At 39.4% G+C, this 25677-nt stretch overlaps 1 protein-coding gene across 3 annotated transcripts in view; it reads right to left on the reverse strand.

Moving 5' to 3' along the window:
* The window catches only part of SYNE1 (spectrin repeat containing nuclear envelope protein 1), a 482339-nt gene that overhangs the window by 90125 nt on the left and 366537 nt on the right, over positions 1–25677 (reverse strand). For all 3 annotated transcript variants that reach the window (XM_043888326.1, XM_043888327.1, XM_043888325.1), the window contains 17 exons: positions 24824–24997; positions 23821–23952; positions 23054–23250; positions 22227–22359; positions 21665–21847; positions 19935–20084; positions 18572–18748; positions 17970–18125; positions 13113–13268; positions 9673–9843; positions 7556–7689; positions 6743–6947; positions 4899–5081; positions 4202–4348; positions 1940–2094; positions 1396–1543; positions 55–149 (listed from right to left, as the gene is read on the reverse strand). In XM_043888326.1, coding sequence (XP_043744261.1) covers positions 55–149; positions 1396–1543; positions 1940–2094; positions 4202–4348; positions 4899–5081; positions 6743–6947; positions 7556–7689; positions 9673–9843; positions 13113–13268; positions 17970–18125; positions 18572–18748; positions 19935–20084; positions 21665–21847; positions 22227–22359; positions 23054–23250; positions 23821–23952; positions 24824–24997 — 2696 coding nt within the window. The remainder of the gene's footprint in view (positions 1–54; positions 150–1395; positions 1544–1939; positions 2095–4201; positions 4349–4898; positions 5082–6742; positions 6948–7555; positions 7690–9672; positions 9844–13112; positions 13269–17969; positions 18126–18571; positions 18749–19934; positions 20085–21664; positions 21848–22226; positions 22360–23053; positions 23251–23820; positions 23953–24823; positions 24998–25677) is intronic.

A 25677-nucleotide genomic window follows, 5' to 3' on the forward strand; every position in this document is an offset into this window, starting at 1 on the left:
AAAATGACTAATTTGCTGGAAGCTTTCTTTGTGATAAAATATCAAAGATCCTACCTGTCATCAACTTGACCTTGTTCTAGAAGATGCTGTCCATCAAAAATGATCGAGTGCAAAATCTGCTGACGGCTGAACATCTCTGCTTGAAACAACTGTTATTTAAAAAAAAAAAAGGAAAAACATTATTTAGAGTTCCTAATTTTAGTGACCAGTTCTCCAAAAACTTTCCAAAAATTCTGGTTTAAGCAAGACTATGAAAAACACTTCCAGATGAATCAGCCTGTATTAATATAAAAAATCCTGCAATGTGAGAACATTTTTAAAACTATCTGTTAAGATAAACTTAAAGATACAGTTTAGTTTTTGTCTACTAAGACCAAGTGACTAAAAGAAGAATTATGTTTTCTTTCTTTCTTTCAAAATCACCCAATAAAGTTAGTTAATACATAATTTGTATTCTGGTTTATTTTATATGCAGAATACGGTCCATTTTTAGACAGAATAGTGCTAAAACCTTTTAAAAAGTTGAAGAATGGGAAAAAATCCACCATTTTTTATAAACTCACTGTTTTCAATTTAGCTTAGTTAATAAAATTGTTTCACCACTAAAAGGCTTTCAAATTTTCACTGTTTTTTAAACAGGTTTATTGAGACAGAATTCTATATCATATAATTCACTTGATTAAAGTGTACAATAATTTTTCTTATATTTACAGTTATACAACCATCACCACAATTAATTTTAGACTATTTCACAATCCCCTCCCAAAGCTCCATACTCATTAGCAAGTTTCCAGCTTTTAGCTTTTCTCTGCCTTAGGAATCCTGGATCTCCATTTGTGTGTATTTCATAAACACATGGAGCAACTTAGTTACACCAGTAAACAGCAAAATAGAGACTAACAACAAATTGATTAATTTGCTTTCTGTATCTAATTCTCTCTAGATGTTTCTTGAGGAAGAATTATAGTGCAATTTGATCAGGACGTACACTGGGAGATGTTTGGTAGCTTGACTTTCTAGTATAAAATATGTATGTGCTTTTTAAAGAACTCACAAATTTAATTTATTAAAGATTTTGACCAAAGTGTAATCTCTAAGCAACTAGCCTTGGCAATATTATTGTAGTCTGTAACTCACTTGGAAATTATCTTACCATAATTCTGACATGATACCTCGCAGGGTATTGAAGCCTGTCCCATGCTTATAACCAACCACGCTTTTGTGATTAAGATATCAAAACTTCAAGCTTAAAAAAGAAGACAAAAACAATGCATGCATTCGATCTGACTCAGCGCACAGTATAGGACTTCCTTCCACATGGCATTTTGCAGCATCTTCCAAAGGCCTAGCACTAACTAACAAAGGCCTAGCCAAAACTGTACTGGCTTAACTTACCTCATGAGCTCTCTGCTGCTCCAGAAGATGCTGATAATTGCCTGAAATCTCTACTGCTAACTTCTGTTCCGTTTGAACTAGGAATTCCATCCATGTTTCACATTTTTCCAAGAAAGTCTGATGTTGTAGCAAAAATGACTGTAACTTACTGACAGAACGAAAGAAAAAGAATGACGATGTTGCTGCTTTTTTCCTATGCCTACAGCACATAAAGCTAGATTAAATATTCTTTGCCTCCAATTCTAATTTGACCTCTACAAAGCTCTCACATTAGGTAGTACAGGGTTTTAAAAACTAAAATTGAAGAAAAATGTTTTAATGATAAAATTATATATCTTTCACATATTCTTATATAAAAGCTTTATTTTTTGATTAAAACATTATTCAGTACATTCAACATGGGAAACCGTATCACAATTTGAGTTGCCCACTTTTAGTTCAAATTTTGTATCACTGGAAAGATAGAATGTATAAATATACACAAATCATGAACTTATCTCTAAGGATATTTCAGAGTGGCCAAAACACCTCTGGGTTTCGCTACCTGAATCTTTCTGTAGTCTGGGAGGAGATCAGAGACCAGTGACGATTCAGATTCTGCATCCTTTTGATTTCTTTATCGTTCAGGGGCAGCCTGTATCCAAGCTCATTCAGACGGTCTAAATCTGGGACCATGCTGCTGAATTTCAGCATCTGTCCCTGGAAGCAAGATGCAAAAGTAGGTTTAGCACTGCGGTCAGAAAAGGCAGAGGGCTTTCAGAGTGGACAGTGAACTTCTGATTTCAGGGAGAAGCTGATCTTTGGACTCCTCTGCGTTCCTAGGCACCCACTTGCAATCTCCAGAGTTGCAAAGAAAGCAAGACGGCATCTCCCCATCAGCTTTCAGCGCTGCTGCTGCTTCTGCTGCCAGCTACTCACTGTTCTTTACTGAACGCTTAGGAGTTTACGTGTGTTATTTACTTTCATCATTTACCCATCAGTAAATCTTGCTTGAACTGATAAAGGATGAAAATTGTGTTGATGACTGAAAAAACTTATTTCCTACCCTTTATATGTCATTTATCCATGTTAATCTGCTCCATTATTATTTAATAATAATAATAGTTATAGCAGTAATAGCTAACATTTATTGGGCCCTTATAAACTGTTGCAAGAACTTTACAGATAATAACTCGTTTTATCCTCAAAACAATTCCAAAAGCTAAAAACCAGTACTATTTCTGATTACAACAAGAAATATGAGGCACAGACTCTTTAAGGAAATTGCTTATGACCACCCAGCTCATGAGAGAGCCAGATAAGCAACACTTGATGCGTTCTCCCTGGATAGAACACAAACTCACTTGAGATCTGAAATTACCATGTGTCATCTCAAGAACTTCAACTTTAGTTTCTTGACCCCAACCCCAAAGTTGGTGAGACTCAACTGAGAAAGCAGTTTATGCTTTCTGGTCTCTTTTGTCTCCCCACACACAGGACAAAGCTGCCTGTCCTGGTTTTCCTGTGGGCCTTCTTAACTCCATCGAGGAAATTGGCTATAGGAAGAAGAAAAGGTCAGGCCACCTTTGGCTGTGTGTGTTTCCAAGTTATGAGCTCTGCAAAAGGCTCATAACCCTGAGAGAGAATAAATCTTTCCAACTGTCGAAGCCAAAAGCAACCAATTAGATGCCAGAATTTCCACGGATACGTATCAGCAGTGAACAAAACTGACATGGTGGTCACGGAGAGTAAGACGCTATTCCAACAGAGGAGAGAATAGTAGTCACTTAATTGCATGAACATCATTAGAAGATGCAATGAAACTCTGAAGAAAAAGAACAGAGGGTCTGACAGTGTATCACTGGGGGGGCCTGATCATGGACAGAAGGAGAGGCTTTCTGAGAGCACCACTGAACAAAAGGACCAGGAGCTGATTCCTTTTGGTGGGCATGGAGTTGGTGGGGATAAGGAATGAATTCCAGGATGAAGGAAGCCAGAGCACATCTTGCCCAGATTGCTGGGAAACCCTGCAGCTCCCACGTGGCTGGAGAGTGAGATGGACAGTGGTGAAGATGAGATTCTTAGGAGGGCGGGAGCTGGGTATTTCTGGTCTTGATACTTCACCACATCTTTGTCCTGAGAGCAATGGGAACCCACTGAGGGTTTAAGCAGAGGGACAATATAATAATAAAATGGGCAAGTCTATTGTATTATTTACTTACTTTAAAATAGTTCATAATTAAGTAAATCTCTGCAAAAGAAAAATCATTGTAGCACTATGGGTTGGAGGGAGAGAGATAGATTCAAGGAGGCCCATGGAGGCTGAAGCTTGGCCTTGGCCCCGGAGAGAGACTGGGCAACTTGAACTAGGAGTGGATGAAGGTAGCGATGAAGCCGAGAGGTTTAAGGACACTGACAGAGGTCGTGGGCTAGGTGGAGCAGGGACCAGAGGGAGGAGGAAGAAGAGTGAGATGGAGACACAGCACTGCTCCTGGGGTCCCCCATCACAGACCACGACATCTGCTGTGCTCCCAGACATCACTCCTCTCAAGAGAACAGAAAAGCACAGTTGGCAAGAATTCTCTTGGGAACAAATGGTAGGCTTATGTCAGGAGTTTTGAGTTACCCTTAAGACTCTGAGGATAAAAGATAGACCTGGGGGACTTGCCCGGCACACCAGTGATTAAGACTCTGCGACTTCACTGTAGGGGGCATGGGTTTGATTCCTGGTAGAGGAAGTAAAATCCCACATGCACAAGCTTGGCCAAAAGAAAAAAAGAAGAAGAAGCAGAAGCTAGATCTGGGACAAGGATTTGAACACACTTACCTTCAGCTCCTCCATCCTTTCCTGGATGGTCGAGAGGTCAGATGAGTGGCTAGGGTCCTGCCCTTGTAGTATTTCTTCAGCTTCTACTATCCAGGTCTCCAAAGCTTCTAAACTCTTGGTAAAGGTTTCATAGTCAAGAACGCCAGCCTTTGTTTCCACAAAAGAAAATTGGTATTTAGAAATCTAGTGAAAGGGCAAGTGGATGTTAAAATTATTTTTCATATTCTTGCATCAAATTGCCATTCTACAGATGTCATTTCTAAAAAGACAAGGTTGCCATGATCTACACTTTCTTCTTTGTATTAATGTAATTTTCCTCAAGCTTAGAATTACTTCTATGTACCATTAATTAACCAATTAAAGTTTTTTTTAAATACATCATCAAGAGAGATATATTGATTCTTGCAAAAGCTTATGTAAACATGAGGGTTAACATTAAAATTACTTAACATTTATTAACTGAACACATTTTACCATGGGACAAATCACTGACTTCAGGGCAAAATTACATGGTAGAGAACAGGGCAAGAATCCCAGCTTTCCTTGACCCCATTGGAACTTTCAAATTTATTTATTTTTAAATTTTTTGATCTTGAAGGACGCATTGTTTTGATGACAAAAGTTCTCCTTTTCCTGTTCATGCCCAGGTTTTATAGGATGCCTAACTCATAACACCCACTGAATATAAGCTCTGTACCTGTAACACAGCCTGCTGTTTGCAGAGAGCCTGTTCTAGGGCATGCAATTGTTGACTCAAAGAGAGCCAATCGGATTGAATGGCTGATGCTGCCGAAGCATCCACTTGTTGCTTGAGTTGCCCTCCCAGCTCATGAAGAACTATAAGAGAATCCTGAATCGGCCCCAGTCCTTTGAGGAGGTCCTAAAGAAGATGAAAATATGCTCATCATGAAACAACAGGTTAAGTGTACTCATTATTGTAAAAAATTACAGACACTCATTCTTACTTGTCCAATTACTACACTAAATAACCTCCCCCTGAGGGGGTGGCGGGGGGGACGAAATCAAGAATTGAATTCTATTTTTAAAAACGTGTGTATTAACATAAAAAAAGTGCTATTCTGATTATAAAAGCCACATAGGTTCCTTGTAAGACATGGAGGAAATGCAGAAAAACTTACATAAAGAAGAAAAAAAAATTATCTACAAGTAGAGGCAATAACTAGAAATATTTTGGCAGTTTTCTTTTTTTTTTTTCCCTTGCCTCTTCATGTAATTGATATCAAGTTGAAAGTCCAGTGCTACATTTTACCTTCCAGGACTTAATATTAGACACTCAAGGGAGGAGCCGTCTGTGTGGTCACGCCATAGTGGTTAGAGAAGCCCCTCCCTGGCGGGAGGGCTCGGAAGCCTAGGTATGGCTCTGTGAGCAACAGCAAGAGCAGACTCCATTCTTTTCCGCGCCATCTCTGGCCTCCACGTTTTGTGGGACCCTCGTATATGCTCCAGATTATAAGCTGGTGGAAATTCCCTGTTTCAGTTTCCATCTACCACTTAGGGGTGACAACTGACTGGTTCTTCTACCTGTTGCTGATGACTCGCAGATAGATGGAAAGAGCAGAGCCTGCCTGGGGACTTCAGTGAGAGGGGTAAAACAAAGGACAGCTTTAATCCTGACAGAGAGATGAGAAAATTCACGGCCATCATTTGGCGCACTTGACTGTAAAAGAAGCATCTCTCAACTCAGGAGGACTGAAAATGGAAAATGACAAGTCTCATAAAGATGAGCTATGTGGAAAGAGAAAAAAAAAAGCACTGAATTAATTTCACGGTAAAACTTAAACTCTAGCTTTCAAGGGATTATTCATTTTTCATGTGAAGGCCTTAGAATGAGTTGAACTTTTATTTATGTGTTTTTTATAATCTGCCTAATTCTAATAAACTCATTTGGGAAAGTTTATAAGAAGGTCTTTGAAATAAGTTCATTAAAATAAAGACAAACGGGATAAACAGTAAGAGGCATGTGATAGATGAAACAAGAGAAGAATAATTTCTGAAAACTTTAAGTAGGTTATTGGCAGCTGCAGTGAAAAAGAGAAATATTAAAAAGCTATTAAAAAGAAGTATACTCATAAATCAGGAAAGACTTCTTCTTCCCATTAAGTTCTTAGAAGAAATTATTGTGTTGAGGCTTACATAAGAGATAATGGCCCTAACTGGACAATATCTTTTTAACAGTGGATTTTTAAAAGATGTAACATTACTCTTCATATGGTCATTTCTTATATTGACCATCTTTGTAAAAACACAGAGATCCCAAGTCTTTCACATGGACTGTATTCCATTAGAAAAAAAATGGGAAAATGACTCTTTAAAAAGAAAGCAATGGGAGGGGATCTCTTTAACTCTGATACATGTGCAACTGTGTTCTGAAAACCTAGCAGGCTCTCTGATATTGGAAACAATCATTTGTGGAAAGCTGTTCCACATAGAGCCAGAACGAAAGCTTACACACAGCAGCACTTGCCCTGCAAAAACCTGGGAAGTCCAAGCCTGGCAAGCTGAGCTAGTTCTTGACCATACATTGCAATCTTGGATCCAGGTGGCAACTTCGTCATCACCGATGTCCCTGTCGGTGGCTGCCTTCAAGAACTCGCTGGTCCGTCCCTCCTGCTGTTGAACTGCAGCGGCACACTGTTTGGAGTAGTCCTTGTATCGCTGCCAAAGCTGAAGTAGGGCCTTGCTGGCACGCAGCTGCTCGGCAATCTCTTCCAGCAAGTTATTCCATCTGGAAGTGATAGCCAACACTCATGGGTTGATTTCCACCTCTCACCAAATGCTGTGATTTGCTATTTTATTTTTCATGATCCTGGTTCATGTGAATATGGGAATAATGCAGATGTCTCATTTCTATTTAATGTAATAAAAAGTAACATTTCACACACATATTTCAAGGATAGATAGTAGAAGAGGGGTCAATCTCGGGGTATAATGCAGTTATAATTCCTTTCTAAATGTTTTCACTGCATGTCTGTGTGTGTGTGTGTGTGTGTGTGTGTGCAGTCATAGCCCGCCAGGCTCCTCTGTCCATGCAATTTCCCAGGCAAGAATAGTGGAGTGGGTTGCCATTTCCTTCTCCAGGAGATCTTCCCGACCCAGGGATCGAACCCAGGTCTCCCACACTATAGGCAGATTTTTTACCAATGAGTCACCTGAGAAGCCCCATTTTCACTGCCTTTGTTTCTCCTTAAATTCATTTTGTGAAAATAAAAACATTAATAGAATAGAGCCTATAAGGCTCAAGTTCAAAATGCTAGGGTTTTAATTATATCATTATTTATAATTAGATTGTGATATAAATAATGAGCAACACTGTAAAACCAGCATATTCCATACCTCATGTTGACTTCTTTTAGTGTATTAGTAAGAGTTTCTGTCACAGGTGGGTGACAATCTTTTAAAAGTTGATTGGTCACAGAGCCAAATTTCTGCAAGCTCTTTTCCTGTTTTTCTAGATCATCTTGAAGATTCTGCCCAAAGAAAAGGCCACAGATGACATGACAGGGTCTAAAAGTTCTAATGACCAAATTTTAAAGTAATATAGCTGTTTTCATACAATATGAAAATATGCACATGCAAATGCATAAACTGTGACTTTTGCCCCAATGTTTTATAAGTTTCCTTTAGATAATCATTTTTTTGTGAGTTTGTTCTTTTGGGTGCTAGGAGGGACTCTTAACAATTGAGCCTTGGAGTGGGATGGGTAATTCTGCCAGGAAAGTTCACACAGGGAGCCCCTGTCCATCATCCAGGAGGGAGCCGGGGGGCTGGTGGGCATGCAACCTGGCACATCATGGGTCTCTTTGCTGCTCAAGATCAAAGTCCAGATCTGTATTCTATTACTTACCAAGAGTTGTACTATCAGAAACTTCTGATAATGATAGTTTAAGATATCATAGCTTTCCTGCTTGTGTGCATGTTCAGTTGCTTCAGTTGTGACAGTCTGACTGTTTGTGACCCTGTGGACTGTAGTCCACCAAGTTCTTCTGTCCATGGGATTCTCCAGGCAAGAGTGGGTTGTCATGCCCTACCCCAGGGGATCTTCTCCACCCAAGGATCAAACCCGAGTCTCCTGCATCACCAGCACTGCAGGCAAATTCTTTACCCACTGAGCCGCCCAGGAAGCCCCATAGCTTTTCTGAGTACCATCTAAGTTCTAGCTCTGAGTGTTCTTCCTTGCGGAGAATCTTTATTACACAGGCTCTAGGCTTGGCGGAGTCTTCTACCAAGAACCAGTGAAGAAGGATATTTCCCAGGAAATGCTGAAGTGACAGATTCAGTTCTTAGTAAAACTCCTCAGGTAAACCAGGCTGCAAAAATCCAGCCCTACCTGACACTGCTTTTTGGTTGCCATCAAATCTAATTACATGAGGAATAGACCCTGAGCCCTTTCATATCTTAAGACAGAAGAGGTGAAACACAGAGGAGGCAAAATTAAAAGGTACTTCTCCTCAAAGGTATAAAATGTGTTTTTAAACTTAGTATTCTCAAAATATGTTTTAATGATTCACTTAGTATTCTCAAAATGTTTTAATGATTCTTAGTATCTGCAACAATTATTTGTTTAATGTAATTATACATATTCATTTCATCCTTCCTGCCCACCTGCCTCACCTGAAAAAAGGGCATTCTCTTCAGCAAGTCTGCATATCAGATCAGCAACATATAAACTTTGATGGCCAAGTGAGGGATGTGGGCCGAGGTAAGGAGGGGCCATGCTCGGCTCTTGCTGACCCCTCATCCCTGAGGCCTGCCAGGCCCATGCCACTAGCTGCACTATTCAGCCAGGGAGAAAGGTCAGTAGCAGGCGAAGAGTGTCCAGTGCCCAGGAACACAGGGGATGAGGGCAGCAATCAATTGAGGGCAGCGGCCCGAGTGAGCAGATTGTGCTGTTAAGTCCATCAACAGCCATGTCCCTCTGGATGAAGGACATGATAATAGACACACAGGAAACAAAGCCGCAAGTGCTAGAAAACGGGGATTACGTGTACGCGTTGGCGAGACCACTGACATTCTGCGGAATGCAAAGAAAATAACTTAATGGTTTAAGATGTTACTCTTTTGCTATTTTTCTTTCTGTGTTCTTTTAAATCCCTTAGACTATGTTTAGAAAAGCAGGATTAAAAAAAGAGAATGGGAAGACATAAAAGGCAGTGATAATAGATACAGAAGATTGATTTGGATATAAAGTCATTTGATAAAATACATCCATCAGGATATTTAATTTTAAAAAATCATTTAGCTATATACCAGCTATTCCAAAATCTGGTATGCACAGGCAAGTTTGATTATGTAACAAATAAAGCAAGTAAAACTAATTTTGAATATTTTGAAAATAATTAAATGCAAACAATACAGACCAACGTTTCAGCACGATGTTTGAATTCGTTCACTTTTTAAAAAATTTCTCTAATTAAAAAGAATGCTATGGATGGGGTCAATTCACTCCTTACCTGAAGATTGTCCACTTGAACTTGCACAGCTTCTAAAGAGCCAGTAAGCAGACAGAATCGAGAAAGAGAGTATCGGGCCTCCATGAGGCAACTGTTTATCTCATCAAATGCCACTTTATGGTGGCTCCACTGATCAAGCACAGATTTCAACAGGATCTTGAGTTGGCCAACCTTTCAGAAGAGACAGAGACTTCTTATAATTGCATACTATTTTACATGATAAAATATACATTCCTTTGATGGAAAAGACATTAACATTTAAAAACTTCACTGGGGTTTCAGGCATTGCAAGTAAACTCAAATTTAAAAATATATATATTAAAACAAAAAGTTATAAAATATGTTTTTCAAGTAAAAATGTAGCAATGTTGAAATTTAAGCCTTTCATGTATGTGATCACATAGTTAAATTAAAATGCTTAAAAAGGTTACACATATAACCTTGACCTATGGCATCAGTTCAGTTCAGTTCAGTTGCTCAGTCATGTCCAACTCTTTGCAACCCCATGGACTGCAGCATACCAGGCTTCCCTGCCTATCGCCAACTCCTGGAGCTTGCTCAAACTCAAGTCCATTGAGTCGGTGATGCCATCCAACCATCTCATCCTCTGTCATCACTTTCTCCTCCTGCCTTTAATCTTACCCAACATCAGGGTCTTTTCAAATGAGTCAGTTCTTTGCATCAGATGGCCAAAGTATTGGAGCTTCAGCATCAGTCCTTCCAATGAATATTCAAGACTGATTTCCTTTAGGATTGACTGGTTTGATCTCCTTCCAATCCAAGGGACTCTCAAGTCTTCTCCAACACCACAGTTCAAAAGCATCGATTCTTTGGTGCTCAGCTTTCTTTATGGTCCAACTTTCACATCCATACATGACAATTGGAAAAACGACAGCTTTGACTAGACAGACCTTTGCTGGCAAAGTAATGTGTCTGCTTTTTAATATGCTGTCTAGGTTGGTCATAGGTTTTCTTCCAAGGAGCAAGTGTCTTTTAATTTCATGGCTGCAGTCACCATCTGCAGTGATTTTGGAGCCCAAGAAATAAAGTCTTGTCAACGTTTCCACTGTTTCCCAATCTATTTGCCATGAAATGATGGACCAGATGACATGATCTTTGTTTTCTGAATGCTGAATTTTAAGCCAGCTTTTTCACTCTCCTCTTTCCCTTTCATCAAGAGGCTCTTTAGTTCCTCTTCACTTTCTGCCATAAGGGTGCATGTCTGAAGTTATTGATATTTCTCCCCGCAATCTCGATTCCAGCTTGTGCTTCATCCAGCCCACATTTTCGCATGATGTACTCTGCATGTAAGTTAAATAAGCAGGGTGACAATATACAGCCTTGACGTACTCCTTTCTCAACGTGGAACCAGTTTATTGTTCCATGTCAGGTTCTAACTGTTGCTTCTTGACCTGAATACAGATTTCTCAGGAGGCACGTAAGGTGGTCTGGTATTCCCGTCTCTTAAAGAATTTTCCATAGTTTGTAGTGATCCGCACAGTCAAAGGCTTTGGCATAGTCAATAAAGCAGATGTTTTTCTGGAACTCTCTTGCTTTTTCTATGATCCAATGGATGCTGGCAATTTGATCTGTGGTTCCTCTGCCTTTTCTAAATCCAGCTTGAACATCTGGAAGTTCTCAGTTCATGTATTGTTGAAGCCTTGCTTGATGAATTTTGAGCATTACTTGGCTAGTGTGTGAGATAAGCGCAATCGTGTGGTAGTTTGAACATTCTTTGGTTTTGCCTTTCTTTGGTAGTGGAATGAAAACTGACCTTTTCCAGTCCTGTGGCCACTGCTGAGTTTTCCAAATTTGCTGGCATACTGAGTGCAGCACTTTCACAGCATCATCTTTTAAGATTTGAAATAACTCAACTGGAATTCCATCACCTCCACTAGCTTTGTTCGTAGTGATGCTTTCTTAAGGCCCACTTGACTTCACATTCTAGGATGTCTGGCTCTAGGTGAGTGAACACACCATCATGGTTATCTGGGTCATAAAGATCTATTTTGTATAGTTCTTTGGTGTATTCTTGTATAGTTTGTATAGGTGTATTCTTTGTATAGTTCTCTTAATATCCTCTGCTTCTGTTGGGTCCAAACTGTTTTTGTCTTTATCGTGCCCATCTTTGCATGAAATGTCCCCTTGGTATCTCTAATTTTCTTAAAAGAGATCTCTAGTCTTTGCAGTGATCACTGAGGAAGGTTTTCTTATCTCTCCTTGCTATTCTTTGGAACTCTGCATTCAGATGGGTGTGTCCTTCCTTTTCTCCTTTGCCTTTCGCTTCTCTTCTTTTCTCAGCTATTTGTAAGGCCTCCTCAGACAACCATTTTGCCTTTTTGTGTATTTTTTTCTTGGAGATGGTCTTGGTCACCACTTCTGTACAATGCGACAAACCTCCATCCATAGTTCTTCAGACACTCTATCAGATCTAATCCCTTGAATCTATTTCTCATTTCCGCCATATAATTATAAGGGATTTGATTTAGATCACACTTCAATGGTCTAATGGTTTTCCCTACTTTCTTCAATTTAAGTCTGAATTTTGTAATGAGGAGTTCATGATCTGAGCCTATAGTATGTATATATATATGTGTGTGTGTATATATGTATATATTTATATTTATAACATGTATATATCATATATATATTTATATAATATATATGTCACATATATATTATATATATATGTATAAAAAGTGATAAAAGATCAATATATTTAGTACCACCATTTAGGAAACATATTAACTGCGTGTTTTAAATTCATTAACCCATTTTATCCTGGTAACAACCTTTGAGGTAGATGGAATCTTTACTCATCTTACAGATGAGGAAACTGAGGGATGAAGAGGTGACTTAGACCTAGGTGTTAGTTGCACAGATAGGGACAGAGGTTGGATTCCAGTCTATCCTGAAATAGGGCTGACAAGATTGCTGATGGACTAGAGGTGGGTCTGAGAGAAAGAGAGGAATGAAGAACGACTCCTTGGATGGGTAGAGCTGTCATGAACTGAGACGGCAGAAAGCCTAGGTTTGCGGGGGACTGATGGGAGTTTGTTTGGGCAGGAAGTTTGAGATGTCTACTGGCCATGTGAGTGGAGACACTGATAGAGGACTTCCTTCTGTGTCTGTCTCTGACTGACTTTAGGGGAGAAGTTCAACCTGAGAACCATCTGTGACTAAATGGTATCTATAGACCCAGAATAGATAAGATCTTTGAGAAAGGAATGTCCATAATAATGTTAATTATAGGAAACATCTGAAGCTAGACTCTTTTTGAAAGGTTAACAAAGTGGACTTAACAGTATAAATACATGCTGTCTAGATTCAGCGATTATTTATTCAGTTACTTTACGAAAATCAAAGCCCATGTCACATTCACATTTGGACACAAGATGGTAAGCGCGGTCTTGGAGCCAACTCTCCACAAGCAACATTACCATGTGGTCTAAATTTGCCCAAGTTTGGTTGAGCTCCTGAAGCGTGCTCCTGACAATGCCAGAGACTTCTTCTTTCTTGTTCTGAACCAAAGCAAGTCCATTCTGCTCAATTTTCTCTACCTCTTTCTCTTTTGCTTTAATCAAGTCTTCCAGATCCTGAAAGATGAAGAAATAGTCACTTTAAATTACTCTATTATGGAACTCTGGGGTGCGCTGAAATTGAGCCATGATAGTCTCATATCCAAAAAGACCTTTTACTAATCCAAAAAGCTTATTGTTCTCAGGAGAGGGTCACCAGAAGGATACTTCTTCCTACACTTAAATTTTTAAAATTCTCCTTTCATTCCATGAGAGGTGAGTGCAATGTAAAAAATGCAAAATTTGATTACATAATAAATAAGGAAATGGCAATATGGAATCTTTTTCAAGAAGCTACAAGGAAAGAAATATATGTTGGACATGGTAACATGATTTATATCCTTAAATTCATTTATCTTGCTATTGGAAAAGTTTCACAGTCCTAGTCTCTGGAAAGAAATGCAAGAGAATGGTGTTCTGGACCCCAGTATCTGAGATTTAGTTCCACTTCTGTGACTATTAAGCTGAGCCACTTTGTGCAAGTGAGAAACTTCCATAGGGTCTCAGTCTCTTCAAATGAAAAAACCAGAGTCTCCATTAACTTCTCTTTCTCCCTAAAATACTCTGATTCAAGTGATTCAGAAAGGTTGTACGGGCTTTTTTACATGAGTCAAATCCTCATCTTCTTTAGGATTTGCATTTATAATGGTCAGCATGAAATGTTTGGGCTTTCCTGGTAGCTCAATTGGTAAAGAATCTGCCTACAGTGTGGGAGACCGCCTGCAATGTAGGAGATCCAGGCTTGATCCCTGGGTCAGGAAGATCCCCTGGAGAAGGAAATGGCAACCCACTCCAGTACTCTTGCCTATGAAATTTCATGAACAGAGCAGCCTGGTGGGCTACAGTCCATGTATTCACAAGAACTGGACACGACTTATCAACTAAACCGTCACCACTTCTACCATGAAATGTTCTAAAAAGAAAATGAGATGATGATATAGAGATCATACTTAACCATAACCTTAACCCATATTTTAAATTCATTAGAAAATTTTGAAAGCACCTTGAGCCAGGTTGAGACTGCTATCAACATTTTATGGATGAATAAGTGGGAGATTTAAGTCATACAACCTGTCTCAGGTCACAGAAGGGCCAGAAGTGGAATTAGAACCCAAGACTTTTGAGCCTACTGACTCCCAGCCCAGTGCTGAAGGCGGGTCATTGGACAGGAGTCATGGAGAAGGTGTAAACCTACGTTGGGGTGATGTGAGCAGCGGTAGTGTATGGAGACCTGGTTATATGATCATATGCAGAAGTACATCCCCAGAACTAGATGTGCAGGCCTTGGGGCTCAGAGTGAAGAAAACTGAAAAATATTTTAAGCTTGGATAATGTCTCAATTCTGTGAAAAAGATGTCCACGTTCCTGTCATGATCCACACATGGATAATGCTATCCGTCTTGGGTGGTGGTATGGCTATGGACAGGGTAACGTCCTGGTCTCTGCTTTAGTTTAAAATGTGCCCCTTTAGTTTTTGCTTCTCTGTGGTCCAATCTTTTCATCACTCTCTGTGTGTCTGTGTGTGTGTGCTCAGTTGCTCCATCATGTCCAACTCTTTGCAGCCTCATGATGTACTGTAGCCCACCAGGCCCCCCTGTCCATGGAACTTTTCAGGCAAGACATTAGGGTAGGTTGCCATGCCCTCCTCCAGGGGATATTCCTGACTCAGGGATTGAAACCTAAGTCTCCTATGTCTCCTGAACTGGCACTGTGCCCCCTGGGAAGCTCTCGACCTTATGTACAAAACAGGAATAATAATACATTTGGCTCACCTCAGAGAGATAACATTGGATAAATATATCTATGAAATCCTTTTTAAGCTGTTAAAAACCAGGCAAATGTAAGAGCATTATTTTATTTAGCCATTTGGTAATCTGCCTTGCTTCAGTGCAAATTTATTTACTTTTCTCTGCTTAATTATTAGGAAGCTATTTTTGTCTTGATGTATTAATTAGAAGTTCTTGCAGTCAGTAGCCTAAAGAGATAATTTTTATTTTTAATAACTGGTCTTTTATTTATTACTTACAATTTTGCCAGTTTGTTGACAGGTTTGATAATTAACCTGAGAATGAACCTAATGATTAGTAGGGTTACAGGTCCTATACACAATGAAGAAAACATAATCAACTTTACTATTTAAGGATTTTTTTTTTCTACTTCTCTAAAGGATTATGTAACCAAATAATCCTTCCAACATGTCTTCAGTATTATTCTAAAATTCAACCACTGGAATTAAACTTATTCTCATTTATCCATAGATGTTAGTTTTTTAAGTGAGCAATATTAAATAAATGATCCATTGCTTAGAAACACATCTCAAAAGTGTCCTGCACGTTTATGTTGGCATAAAAGCACAACCCAGGAGAGAAACAGGAATGAAACACATATTTTGTGCAAAACAAAGGTATGTTTTCATTTCTCTCCAATAATAATTAAAAGATGATTCTGTTTCTGATCAATGAAGGGAAAAGCCAAAACTAACATTTTTGCTATAATAAATCATTCTTAACTTGGGCTAATTCAGAAATATCAGTTTTTAGGTTGGTTTGAGTTCATAAATTACTCCTGGAAAAGTAAAAAATATCCAAGGGCTTTTAAACAAAATAAAGCTTGAATCCAGTCACCAATGTAAGTATGCTGGCTTGAATTCTATACTTTGGTCCAGAGGAACAATTTCTCAAGAATGACAATAAATTTTCACCAAGGTCTGTGGTGCTGTCAAATGGAACCTGCCAGTTAGGCTATTCTAATTTATCTGTGATACCCCAAAATAACTGTGGGCTACTTTAATTCTGTTGTTCTTTTTTAAAAAAATGACTTTTCACTTGAAATCATGAATTGGCATTGGAGTGAAGTCCTTCCAACCACACATGAAGCTTTCTTTCTGACACTGCCTGGTGTGACCCTCTGGGAGGCTAAAATTTGGGTCGGAAAAGGAGTAAAACTTGGTCAAGTTTCTGCTATATTTTCCATCCAGCAATCTCCTCTCTCTCTCTGTTAAACAGAAGACATTACATAAAAAGAAAATGGAAAATGGCAGAAGAAAAGTACATTAAGGAGAACAAAAAATAGCAAGCAAGAAAAAATAAACGAGGACAAGGAATAAGGAAAAACAAAGGAAAAGGAAAGCTAACCTATAATTTCAGTCTTTTCATAGTCGAGTTTATTACAACAAGGTCACAAAGAAGCACTCCTCTTTCTCATGTTCATTCTGAAATTATGTTTTAATTTTAATGAAAACATTTTAATTGAGGAAGTCATTCTTCAAAGTAAAATTCTGAAATTCTGGCTCACTTGTACATTTTAGAATTGATAGCCTAAGTTAGAAACACTACTGGACCCTCGAAAATTGGAAGGGCAATGAGACTAGCCAATGCGTGTTTTTGGTCTTCCACCTTTTACACAGCTATCTCATTTTGTAGGGAGAGGGGTGTGTGGGCGTGTGGGGGCAGGCCACAAGGTACGTGTGATTTTCGTTTCTTGACCAGGAATCGAACCAGTCAGTATCCCCTGCCGTGGAAACACAGAGTCTTAATCACTGAACCACCAAGGAAGTCCCTACACACCCATCTTCTGATGTGAAGTTTTTTTTCCCCCCCAAACTATTTCTCTGTATGATAGTTTCCTTTGCCATTTTTATGCACCCTCGAAATTGCACTCCATTAGCTTGTCAGCCCAGTACAAAAGCCCGTGCTCTTTTCTGAACCAAAAGGCTTTGATTGAGAGCTTAAATATATCTCTTTACATATACCCCCTCAAAGAAAAAACACTGTTTCAAGGGAGGCTCATTACCAAAGGCCTTTCTTTTTGAAAGCTGAAATAGAAAAACAGATTTGGGGTAAGGAGCATTTCTGTAGAATTGCTTCATAGTTTAGTCTTCAACTATCCTTAGGAAATTCTACAGGGAACCATCATAGCTAATCTGTAACACATCAATTATTGAATTATTTTTTTAATTACAGCATTAACTGTAATAGCTTACATTTCTTTCATATAAACAAGAACCCCTAAGGAAATATTAAGGAGTCCCAAGTCACTGGAAAATATTTAGTCAGCCCACTCCACCTGAACCAACATCCTTATCATTAACCGTGGAATAAGCAGGAGCTGTCTGGTCTTTCTGATGGGACACAGCAGCGGGGTAACACTGTCCCCTGGGAAGCACTGGCTTACTGGAGTTGAACCAGAATTCAATCAAGCCTCTAATGCTGACTTCCATTTAGATAGGAAAGACAGGTTAGAGAAGAGCTTCTTAAGGAACCGTGTGTGTGTGCTCAGCCGATAAAGTCCTACCCGATACTCTCTATGATCCCAAGGACTGTAGCCTGCCACGCTCCTTTGTCATGGAATTTTCCAGGCAAGAAAACTGGAGTGGGTTGCCACTTCCTACTCCAGGGGATCTTTCCGACCCAGGGATCAAATCTGTGTCTCTTGTGTCTCCTGCCTTGGCAGGTGGACTCTTTGCCATTGCGCTTCCTGGGAAGACTGAATGATCAGTATCGGGGGTTAGAACCATTCTCTACTTATAAATTCAAATTTATAAAAACAGGTGGAAAAAACCTAATAGGTGGAAAAACATTATAATTCATGTAATCAGAGAAATGTGTTACCAAATGCAGCATTTTTTACTATGTAATTCTCAATTGTCATGACTTGCAAATTTGTTTGCGTATGCCATCAAACTGTGAAGGGTGCTTGTCCGCCACTCAGACAAGTTACCTGACAGTCTTTCATCGCGTTCTGAACAGAAGCCTGGTCTCCAATGCGATGTTGTTGTTTCATTCTCTTTTCCTGGGTTTCAAACCACGTTTTCAGACATTGTACGTTATTTTCATATTCTGACCAAGATTCCAATAAGCCTTCCAACAACTGAATCTGAACAAACACAATAAAATGAAATTTGTAATTCTATTTTAGAATCCAATTATTGGCAGATCACTATTTCCTCCAGATTAAGAATTCTTAAAAAAAAAAAAAAGTCCATTGTATCTATGATTAAGAATGAATGTTAAAGAGTGTAAATCAATGACTACTATTGGTAAACAAGTAAATAACTTAAGTCAACTTTGAAGCAAAGGAAAAAGATATTAAGACCTTAAATAAAGGAAAACAATACGAAATTTTCAAAGAGTAGAGAGTATAGAGACAAAATAATAAACAAGGCTGAAGAACAGTTAAAATGAGAACCTCCAGGATCTATCCCTTCAGAAGCAGTCATATGCCCAGTGGAGTCATACTACTTTGTGGAATGAGTTTTCTACAGAGTATACCTATTTTTGGAGTTTTCATGAAAGAAGGACAACAGGGAACACTTGGCTCACCTTCTCAGTGACCAGACCCTGAAGGATTTGCCAGCTTTTATTCATTGCTCCAAGTTGCTCAGCAAAATCAGTCTTGTCGCTGCGTTTACTTTCCACATCTTGACTGCTGATCTGTAGCACAGACTGGTTCACAAAATCAACAGTCAGCTGCTTACAGTTAATGTCGATCTGAAAACCCTGAAAAGGGAGAGGAGAAAATAAGAAAATAAGGTTATATGTATACATTTCATATATTACATGATTTTATACATATCAGCTTCCTTGAGAGCTCAATTGGTAAAGAATCCATCTGCAATGCAAGAGACCCTGTTTTGATTCCTGGGTTGGGAAGATACGCTGGAGAAGGGATAGGCTACCCACTCCAGTATTCCTGGGCTTCCCTTGTGGCTCAGCTGGTAAAGAATCCACCTGCAATGCGGGAGACCTGGGTTTGATCCCTGGGTTGGGAATATCCCCTGGAGAAGGGAAAGGCTACCCACTCCAGTATTCTGGCCTGGAGAATTCTGTGGACCATATAGCCCGCGTGGTTGCAAAGAGTCGGACGTGACTTTCACTTTCTTATATTTTACAAGGAGTTGGAAAAGCCTTAAGCAAGCCTAAGATGAATACTATCACTTCCATGATTTTTGTCCAAATAGCACAATCTGTGTATATTAATATAATCTATTATTTTCAGAAGTTGAATGTATATATAAATATGCAACATATGAATATATGTTGAATACTGAATATAAATTGATTTTATACATTTCAAAAGTATTAATACATTGAACTTAAATTTGTGAAAATTTGAACATATAGATATATTGAGTATAAATATGTGTCTGTGTTAGATGCTTAGTGGTGTCTGACTTTTTGCGACCCTGTGGACTGTAGCCCACCAGGCTCCTCTGTCCATGGAATTCTCCAGGTGAAAATACTCAAGTGGGTTGCCATGCCCTTCTCCAAAGGATATTCCCGACCCAGGGATCAAACCCAAGTTTCCCACATTGCAGACAGATTCTTTACCATCTAGGCCATCAGGGAAAACCTGAGTATAAATATATATATTTTTTAGGAAAAGTAAGTAGAAATGGACAAACTACATAATCCCAGTATATAATATATATAAATTATAATATTTATTTTTATGACTTCTTAAAATGACACAAAGTCTTATTCAATATTTTGACCTAATACTGGACAGTGCTCCTATGCCTATAATGAGGGAGGCAATTTTCTTACTAATTGGAAACCCAAATGGTCACCATGTATGAAACATACACTTTCAGACCTGATTTCTATAACTTGAGTTTTTGAGTTGCTTCTAATAAAGCAGTCCTAAAAGACAAAAATCCAGAAACAAACAAAAATGTTTAGTTACCTTGTATTTCTGAAGGTACTCATGAATTGTCTTGTAACCGATGGAATTTTTAATATTCTCTTCATCCTTTTGAATAACACTTTCCATAAGAGAAATCCAAGTCATGACTTCAGAAATGGCGTGGCGAGAAGGCAGTTTATCCATTTGGAGCTGCCCATGTCAGAGACAGAAAGAGTCACAATATTAAAGTTCAAACTGATTTCTGTTAACTTAAAATTCTATTAATTCCTACTAAAGTACCAACAGAACAACACTTCTTAATGACATTTTTGGATATTAACCTCGTTAGAAGCTGGAAATTAAACATCAGGCAAACAGTCAACAGTAATAGTCCCTTATGTTCACTTGACATCAAATACTATAAACATTGCATAAACACTACCTAATTAATCAAAACACCAGCAAGAAGAAAATATTATTCTTATTTTATAGCTAGTTTTATGAGTATAAAAAAAACGTAACTACAAAACATTCAACAGATGTATTTCATTAATTATCTTGTAAAATCTCTGTGTATTACAACTCAGGAATGTTCAAAGAAGAAAGAAAAATACCACCACACGACAAACTATCATTTTCTAGATTTTTGGCACTCTGATATTTGTTCCGAAGAATATAGCCAATTTCCTCCGTCTTTCACTAAAATATACTTAGAATCCTGAATCTTCCTTAACATATCAAACATTTATGCAAATACTCAGAAGGATTGGGGGGGAACAAAAGCAATCATTTTAAATATTTATGGACTTCCAGGTAGTGCAGAAAGATATAGAAGTCAATGTGAGATGTTTCCTGCCCTCTAGAAATGTTCAGCCGCTGATTAGGAGGGATGAGACATTTATGTGAAATATACCTTTTACACAGTGATGAATGTTAAAGAGAGATACAGATAAAATTGGGAGGTCAGGGCTAAGAAGCATATTTCCAGATAAGGAAACTACTTACTTTTCCTTACTCTATTTGTTGCATATCAGCTGTATTGCAGGTAAGATTATAGGTCTTTTACATATACTATTGGGCTTCCCTTCTGGCTCAGCTGGTAAAGAATCCGCCTGCAATGCGGGAGACCTGGGTTCGATCCCTGAAGAAGGGAACGGCTATCCACTCCAGTATTCTGGCCTGGAGAATTCCATGGACTGTATAGTCCATGGGGTCGCAAAGAGTCAGACACGACTGAATGACTTTCACTTTCACATATACTATTATTAAATCTTCATAACTACTTACTTTTTGAGAGAGGCATAGTCACCCTCATTTTATTTATGAGAAAACAAATAATTTAAACATGGACAGACAAGGATTCTAACACATACACAATAAAGAAGCCATCGGAAGACAGGGAATTTGTAGATTGGGCATTTGTAGAACCATTCACTCTTTTCTTTTTTTGGGGGCGTGGGGCACATTGATTTACGACGTTGTGTTACCTTCTACTGAAAAGCAAAGTGAGTCAGTTATACGGATAACATACATTCACTCTTTTTTAGATTCTTTCCATACAGGTCATTACAGAGTATTGAGTAGAGTTCCCTGTGCTATACAGTAGGTTATTATTGGTTATCTATTTTATGTATAGCAATATCAATATGCATTATAAGGGAAGACATAAAAGACAGGGTGTCCAATACATAGCTGACTTAAATTTGTGAGCCAAAGCAGATAAATGTACTTTTCCATCTAATAGCATTTACATCAGTTATGAACAATTAAACTGCTGATTATTTCTATACCTGGTGAAGCTTTTCCTGTATGGCTGGAATATTTGTCAGCAGGTCATTCCACTGACCATCAATGTGGGACAGCTCAGAACGCAAGGCAGCTGTGTCTACTTTCTTTAATCGAAGAAGCTGATTTCCAGTGCTCAGAACAGATGATTTTAGCGTGGACTTGGCATCCACCTCTTTGGAAAACTCCTGGAAGAAGTACCAACGGTCAAATCAGGATTAAGTAGCCAGACCTTACATTTACAGAAAGAGACTAACTTATCATGTAGAGTTTTTTCTTTCCATCTTGAAGGAGAGTGGCGATATTAAGCACTCTGAGGAAAATAAAAGCAACAGACCCTTGCCCTGAATGAAAGCCAACCTCCCTTAGACTCTAAAGAGGCAATGTGGAGGCTTAGTATTTTGCAGAATTATTCAACACACAGAGTTAACAATGACAAATTCTCTATAGCTTGATTTACTAAGTACATCCATTGACAGCTGATCTTTTTACTGTGTTAAGTCAGGCCTTACCTAAACGCCTGAAAACAGTGAAACTGAATCAAATACTTTAGATTCTTCAGCTTACCAGAAAAGCATTTAGGTGATCACGGACCATTTCCAGTTCCTGTGGGACTGTTACAGATTGTTGAGTCCAAAATTCTAGCCTGTCTTTTGCAGTCTGTAACCAGTGGATTAGATCTGCAGATTCGCTTTGATATCTGTAAGGATAACAATAAGCCTATTAAGTAAACAACCAATCCTGACTTTGTGCTAACCTGTGTTATTCGCCAATGCTAATTTTAAAAGGAGACAGGTCGGGATTTGGGAGAATCATGCCCTGGGCTGACACTCTCCAATTCCCTTCTCTTAATATCCATACCTTAAGTAAGTCATTCTCTCTGTGTTTCAGTTTTCCCATCTCTAAGCTGAAAATAAAAAAAAAATCCTTCTCCTACTCCTTCACATTGAGGCTACCTACTGAGAAAACATTAGATGATCTTTAAAGTTCTTAGAAATAAAGGTGGCATAAAAACTAGGATTTCATTATATAAAATCAACCTTCCACCTCTCTTGACTACCTTCTACTGCCCTCAAGGCAAACTCTACCTTCTTAAAACACAATCTCTTTTCTTTCTCTCCTTCTAAGATTTACTGTGACCACCCATGTACATCGACAGGCAGGGGAGATGACAGCTCAAAGGTAAGATGTATTGCATAATGCCTGCCTCCCTCACCCTTTTTTTAAGTACATGTTTATACAATTACGCAAGAATCCAATTGGAAGCTTTGTGTTTGCCTTTCTTTTACAAACTCTGTGGTATGTTCCTTGAGGGACCACATCTTTTTCAACTCGGAGGTCCAACGGCCTTATAAACACTGCAGCAGTAATTTAAAAATTTGCCGAAGTATTACCTGGTCCAGTGTTTCAATATTGTTTCCAATCTGTGAAGTTCCTTAGACACTTTGTTGGTATCATTTAACCAGTGTTCTCCAAGTTGATTTAGCTGGCTTTCCAGATCTGAGCAGCTAACAGATATCAGAAGTCGTTTTCCATCATCTATTACCTGATATAATTTGGGCTGGTATTCATTAAGGCTGGATTTCAAATGCTAAAATGATTGAAAATACTGGGTCAAAGTTTAGATAATGCAATTTTTCACCCTAAAGATTATAATTTCTCCATAATGTTCCCCTTACCCATTAGTCATACTTCAACTATTTACACTGAAGTTTCTACTTCATGATGTTTCTATATCTAAGTATATAACTTTGGGGGTACTTAAAACTATTAACATATCATTATTTTAAGAATAGTGTGACACCAACAAAAAAATACAAAGTAATGCTTGGTGGAGGCTGAATTTTCAAAAAGAGCTCTCTCTCATTAAAAATAAGAAAAACAAAAAGGGTTTTTTGATGCTCTATCATAAAACCATCTGTAATTATTTCGAGACAGTGAGACTTCAGCATAACAAGTGGAAAACACTTGCTGGAGGCTACATTTTCAAAAGGGGCTCTCATTTAAAAAAAGCAAAAGACCTTTTTATGTTCTATTATGAAACAAACACTGAAAATAAAGGTACTTAACAAAATATTTGATTGCAAGTTTGAGTAAATCTGTGGAAACCATGGGAAAGCTTGGCAACTTCTTTACACCATGCCGTCGCCTGGACGCTGACCTGGTAGAGTGTGATCCGGTCGATAAGCCTGTCTTCGCTCTCCTCCACCAAACCCACGCTCGGGGTGCTGCTCTCCACCATCTCCAGCTGCCGGCTAAGCTCCCAGTGCTCCTTATCCAGTTGGGACCATGTCTAGAAACACGACATCAGTGTGTGAGCTGAAGACCCTCATTAAGGAACAGCATCCTTCCTGTGTGCACACACACGCCTGACGGAGCCCTTCAAAGACATGTCAGCGGTGCCTGCTTTGGGGCTTTGCTCTGGGAAGCAAAAGATGGCATTGCAGGAAGTCGTTAGAAAGTCACCCTGAAAAGCACTGTGCATGGATCTCACATCTGCAGCTAAGCAGCTCTAAGACCTGGGCAAATTACTGCCCGTCTCTGAACCTCACTTTCAACATTAAAAGAAATGGTGATGATACTAACAGTCTTGTCCATTGTGAGGCTTAAAGAGAATAATATATGCAGCACATCTGAACGCAGTGGGCATCTGAAATGCAGTTTCATCCATCCTCACAGTGAGGATGAATGAACGACTTAAGTGAAAGGAACCCAGGCTTGTTAACTTCCCAGAGTAAGTGAACGAAATACTTCACATTTGCAGATAAATAACCGACACAGACAGTTAAGAAATATGAATATACAGTACAGACAGTCTATTAAGAAGAAGTTTCAAATCACTTATTCTAAAATTATTTTTTTATTTAACATTGGAAAATCTTTTCTTTTTATTTTAATCATGTGAAGTCTTCTTCAATAATTTATATCAAAGGCAGGTCTATCAAGACGGTAAATATCACCGTGCCCAGTCTGGAATCAGTCTTCATCTGACTGCACTCACAGAAAGGCACAGCCTTTACCTAAATGTAAACCAGGGGCACACACAACACGCGATGCCCAGTCTGTGATGTCTCCGGGTCACAGGAGACAAATCGCAGGAACAAAGACGTCGCGCCGGCCGGGTCTGCCGTGTAGCCGGAGCGTGCTGGCGGGGAGGGTCTCACCTCGAGGATGTACTCCAGCTCCACACCCCTCTTGTGGGCCCCTTTGAGCACGGCCGAAGCCTGTGCCATCAGGTCTGTGTGGAACTGAGTTTCCTGTGGGACTGCAAAGCTGATGATCTTCCTGAAGAGGGTTTCGGTCAAGATCATGTGAGACTCCAGACCCTGAAAGTACTCCTGCAATTTTTCAGAGAGAAAGGGGTCAGCAACTCATGCGTTTACTACCTAACGATAAAAACCGCTTCAAACCCAGAAGCGGCTGGAGCTCAGCTAATCCCTGGGCAACAGCAGTCCTCACCTGCTGGCCTCCACTCACCCAGGCACCCACAGCCTTGTGCAGGGACGGGGGGGGCTCCAGGCTCCTGCACGGCCTCTCCTGGCCCCTCACTCAAAGCTCCTACATAACGCTGAGCTGCAGGCACTCTGGCCCCCAGACAGAACCCATCACTCGTGAGCAGCTGCTAAAAAACTCACCCGCCCTCTCAGCTCCTCATCCCGGTACCACCTGGGTGGACACTCGCTTCCGCCACCACACAGCCCGGCCTCCCCTGTCCCTGGGACACATCAGCGCCTATTCCCCACCTTCAGCCTCTGCTCACGCTCCGCGTCCTGCAATGCCCTCCCCTGACAATGTCCGATTTTCCTTCCTCGGGGGTGGGGCTGGAGCTCTGTTCTTTTGAATTCTCAGAGCATCTATTGTACTTCATACTCAACGTCAAGCTTAACTGGACACACACTGATTGGCATAAAAATATATCTAAATTTCCCTCATAAAGTGCCTACTCACAGTAGAACTGTAGGCCTTGCACAGCCCCCTACAAATGCGTTTCAAAATGTTACTTTCTGTACGGAAATGG

Source organism: Cervus elaphus, chromosome 26 (assembly GCF_910594005.1).
Source record: "Cervus elaphus chromosome 26, mCerEla1.1, whole genome shotgun sequence".
NCBI lineage: Eukaryota > Metazoa > Chordata > Mammalia > Artiodactyla > Cervidae > Cervus > Cervus elaphus.